Here is a 4,375-nt window from a genome sequence, read left to right as displayed (position 1 = left end):
TTTTTTGAGATGAAGTCTTGCTCTGTTGCCTAGGCAGAGCAATCTCGGCTCACTGCAACCTCTACCTCCCAGGTTCAAGCAATTCTCCTGCCTCAGCCTCGCCAGTAGCTGGGATTGCAGGCCCCTGCCACTCCACTGGGCTATTTTTTTGGTATTTTTAGTAGAGACGGGGTTTCACCGTCTTGGCCAGGCTGGTCTCGATCTCCTGACCTCGTGATCCACCCACCTCAGCCTCCCAGAGTGCTGGGATTATAGGCGTGAGTCACCAAGCCCGGCCAGGGCATGTTCTTCTGTCCACACTGCAGACTGACCACACCTGGAGAATACATGCGCTGTCCTCCTAACAGACTTCGTTCCCCAGAGGGAGTGGGGGTGGGGTGGGGTGAAAGAAGAGTTTCTGACGCTTCCCTGAGGACTTACAAGATAATTTCTTTTAGAATCAGACCCACACACAGCCAGTCCTCACTTAAATCTAAGTGATCACTCTCTCAAGATATTTTTTGCCCATCAAGCATCTCCTGGATGTTTGGATTTGTTGTCTTTACCAATTCATTTTCAGTTAAAGGTATAATGAATTTGTCATCCTGTAGGGTGATTGGGTAAAGGGAAATGAAGGTAAGGCAAAGGAGGTCAGGGCAATGATGTGCTTTGAAAACCGAAGTCGATCGGCCGGGCATGGTGGCTTATGCCTGTAATCCAAGCACTTTGGAGGCCAAGGCAGGCGGATCACCTGAGATCGGGAGTTCAAGACCAGACTGACCAACATGGTGAAATCCCGTCTTTAAAAAAAAAAAAAGAAAGAAAAATGCAGTCGATTTATATACATGCTTAGACCGGAGGGTACCATTCTCCAAAGATAAATGAATGACAGGAAAGCCTCAGCAGCAAGGATGCTGGATTGAGGCACAGAATATAAAGTGGTAGAGCAACAGGGGTTCTGTGGCCGAAGGATTTGATCACATATCACTGTTAGGGGAGCCAGAAACCATCGGGCAGGTTCAGCCAAAAGTCAGTTTTCCATCCTGAGGACCTGCCCCCGGGTCAGGGCTTCTCTGTCCATTACAGCAAATGGAACTAGAGTCATCCTCTGCTGGACCCCGCCCCACTGACTCACTCTTGCTCAGAGTGGAGCAGCGATACCTCTCACCACTGGGAAAGCAGCCCACTCCTGTGGATGGGAAATTTGTTCTCCAGTTTGGCTGGGTGTACATGTGTAGATCAGGGCAGAAATCCAGAAAAGAGGAGGAGAAATTAGTTAACAGATGGGAAGATAGGAAAACTTGCAGTTCTAGGTTAATTTTTAAACATTGTACTGGAGCCGGGCGCGGTGGCTCACACCTGTGATCCCGACACTGTGGGAGGCCGAGGCGGGTGTATCACCTGAGGTGAGGAGTTCGAGACCAGCCTGCCCAACATGGAGAAACTTCATCTCTACTAAAAATACAAAATTAGCTGGTTGTGGTAGCACATGCCTGTAATCCCAGCTACTCTGGAGGCTGAGGCAGGTGAATCGCTTGAACCCCAGGAGGTGGAGGTTGCAGTGAGCTGAGATCATGCCATTGCACTCCAGCCTGGGCAACAAGAGCAAAACTCCATCTCAAAAAAAAAAAAGGAAAGAAAGAAAGAAAATTGTATTGGCTGCTCTCAGTGTGGGCAAGAGGCTGGGGGTCAGGGCAGGGGGGTGTGCGTGGGTGGGTGCTAGGGCAGGAGGTGGGGACAGCTTTGGACGCTGAAGTGTGTGTGAACAGGCCCCACAACGGCTTTATTTAACAACTTTGTGTTTGTTGTTGTGTTGTGTTTTCTCTTTCAGTTTCAAAGAAGCTGGCACCAATTCCACCCAAGGTCCCCTTTGGCCAGCCAGGGGCTGTGGCAGACCAGTCTGCTGGCCAGCCGTCCCCAGTCAGCCTGTCCCCCACCCCGCCGAGCACCCCATCGCCCTATGGACTGAGCTATCCTCAGGGGTACTCCTTGGCCTCGGGCCAGCTCTCTCCAGCTGCTGCTCCTCCCCTGGCCTCTCCTTCTGTCTTTACAAGCACTTTGACCAAATCTCGGCCCACTCCTAAGCCCCGACAGAGACCTACTCTGCCTCCTCCTCAGCCTCCCACGGTAAACCTCTCGGCCTCTAGTCCACAGTCCACGGAGCCCCCCATGCTAGATGGCATGCCCCCTGGGGAAAGCATGTCTACAGGTAAGCAAGCCACAGGCTCCTTCACCTTTACTTTATGAACCTTAGTGAAATGTGCCTAGGGGAGGGGTGTTAATGTCACTGCCAGGGAACAAATTCCTGTGTGCTTTCAGGTGACTGGGCTAGCACCAGGGGTAGCTCATAAGATCTCCTCAGAAGCCCACCAGTGCTGGCCGGGCGCGGTGGCTCACGCCTGTAGTCCCAGCACTTTGAGAGGCCAAGGTGGATCACCTGAGGTCCTGAGTTTGAGACCAGCCTGACCAGCCTGGAGAAACCCAATCTTTACTAAAAATACAAAAAATTAGCCAGGCATGGTGGCACATGCCTGTAATCCCAGCTACTTGGGAGGCTGAGGGTGGAGAATCCTTGAACCTGGGAGGCGGAGGTTGCGGTGAGCCAAGATGGTGCCATTGGGCAACAACTCCAGCCTGGGCAACAAGAGGAAAGCCTCATCTAAAAAAAAAAGCCCACTGATGGAAAGCAACCCTGGAATCCAGGTGTCCCACACAGGGGCTTCTTACGGGATCTGTCTTGGTCTAAGCCTCCCAGCCTGGGGTTCTGTTTTTGCTGTTAATGGTGGGGTTGAAGATACTGAGTCATTTGGAGTGGGGCCTCAGGAGAGGCTGGAAGCTGGTTATGATCACTAAACAGCATCAAAACTCAGGTATTCCCTAGATAGAGCCCAAGCAACTGACAGGTATAAATGCTCACCTGGAGGACGAGCTTAAGAACCAAAGATGTTTTTCTCTCTTAGTAAAATAAGCCTTCTTAGAAAAATATACTTCTAGGTAGATTGTTAGAGAGGGGTGAATCTCAGAAAAGAAGCATGTCTCCTCCGACCCCCCCCCCCCACCAGACTCCGCTCCCTGGCCAATTCCTTGAAGAACTGATTGGACAAGCCCACGACTTAATTTAGTTTTGATTTAAAATTAGAAACAAAGATGGAGCTCTCTTCTCCCAGAAAAAAAAAGTGTAAGCACGAAATCACAAACACACACCACATTCAGCCAAAACCATTCACTGGCTAGAAGAAACATCCCCCGCACACTTTAACCACATGAGATTATAAAGTCAGGGGCATATTTGCGGTGGCTGCTAAAGTCATTTGGGCATTTTCCTTGTTCAGCGAGACAGGCACAGGGTTGAGCCGTGTCTTGGGCTCGAGCCAACCCACTTTACTGCGTGGCGGTGAGCTGGAGCATATGTGTGTTTAGTGTTGTCCCGAGTAGCAGAAGGTGAGGCAGCATGGGTTGGAACACACACACATACCACACATCACACGCCCCACACACACCCACTCAGCCATTTCAAAGAACAATGCTGTCCTAGGGTGCCTGCTGGGACTTTTCATGGATAATGCGCTTTCCCCTCCACATTCTTCTCCAAAAGAGTGATTTATTTCTTCCTTGATTAGATGGAAGCAGTGACCCCATGGGGTTCAGCTCCGTACTGCCTTAGAAAAGGCTAGTTCAATTTGCAAGTGTTTGTGCTAGGTCAGATTTAAACATTACGGGGAAGAGCCATCTGGTGATTCAGCTTCTTTATTTTTGGATGTGATTAATGTTGAATATACAGCTGCTGTCATCTACCCTGAGGCTTATTAAAAATTAGGCAAATTTCTCCTTGGAAAATGACAGTGAGCACCACTCCTATCTTGGTGGGTCTTGGTGGCCAGGCGTTATCTCCTGAAGGAACACATGATGATGGGAGGGGACAGGTTTGCATCCCCCGCCCCCCCGCCCCCGGAAGGTCACACCTGCAGAGGAGCTGAAGGTCACTGAAGCCAGTTCTCCAGGGCTGTTCCTCCCAATGTGTCACACCTGCTGCCGACTCTTCCAGCTACCCCAGGGAAGGGACACAGGTGGTGTCAATACATAAGCAATAGAATGAGCAGAAGATGGGCCGGACAGTGGCTCACACCTGTAATCCCAGCACTTTGGGAGGCTGAGGCGGGTGGATCACGAGGTCAGGAGATTGAGACCAGCCTGGCTAACACAGTGAAACCCCGTGTCCACTAAAAATAAAAATAAATAAATAAATAAATAAAAGCCGGGTGTGGTGGCAGGTACCTGTGGTCCCAGCTACTTGGGAGGCTGAGGCAGGAGAACTGTTTGAACCTGGGAGGTGGCAGTTGCAGTGAGCCAAGATCGCGCCACTGCACTCCAGCCTGGGCAACAAAGTGAGACTGCA

At 50.7% G+C, this 4,375-nt stretch overlaps 1 protein-coding gene across 6 annotated transcripts in view; it reads left to right on the top strand.

Annotated features, from left to right (window-relative positions):
• ARHGAP44 (Rho GTPase activating protein 44) overlaps nucleotides 1-4,375 on the top strand; it is a 219,697-nt gene that overhangs the window by 204,287 nt on the left and 11,035 nt on the right. For all 6 annotated transcript variants that reach the window (XR_005200822.1, XR_005200821.1, XR_001826152.2 and 3 more), the window contains one exon: nucleotides 1,811-2,188. Coding sequence is in view for 2 of the 6 variants with exons in the window: in XM_017531386.2 (XP_017386875.1) it covers nucleotides 1,811-2,188 (378 nt within the window). In the remaining 4 variants the exon portion in view is untranslated. The remainder of the gene's footprint in view (nucleotides 1-1,810; nucleotides 2,189-4,375) is intronic.

The sequence above is a fragment of the Cebus imitator genome, unplaced genomic scaffold (assembly GCF_001604975.1).
Source record: "Cebus imitator isolate Cc_AM_T3 unplaced genomic scaffold, Cebus_imitator-1.0 Scaffold72, whole genome shotgun sequence".
NCBI classification, from domain to species: Eukaryota; Metazoa; Chordata; class Mammalia; order Primates; family Cebidae; genus Cebus; species Cebus imitator.
This window is presented reverse-complemented; position numbering and strand designations above follow the sequence as displayed.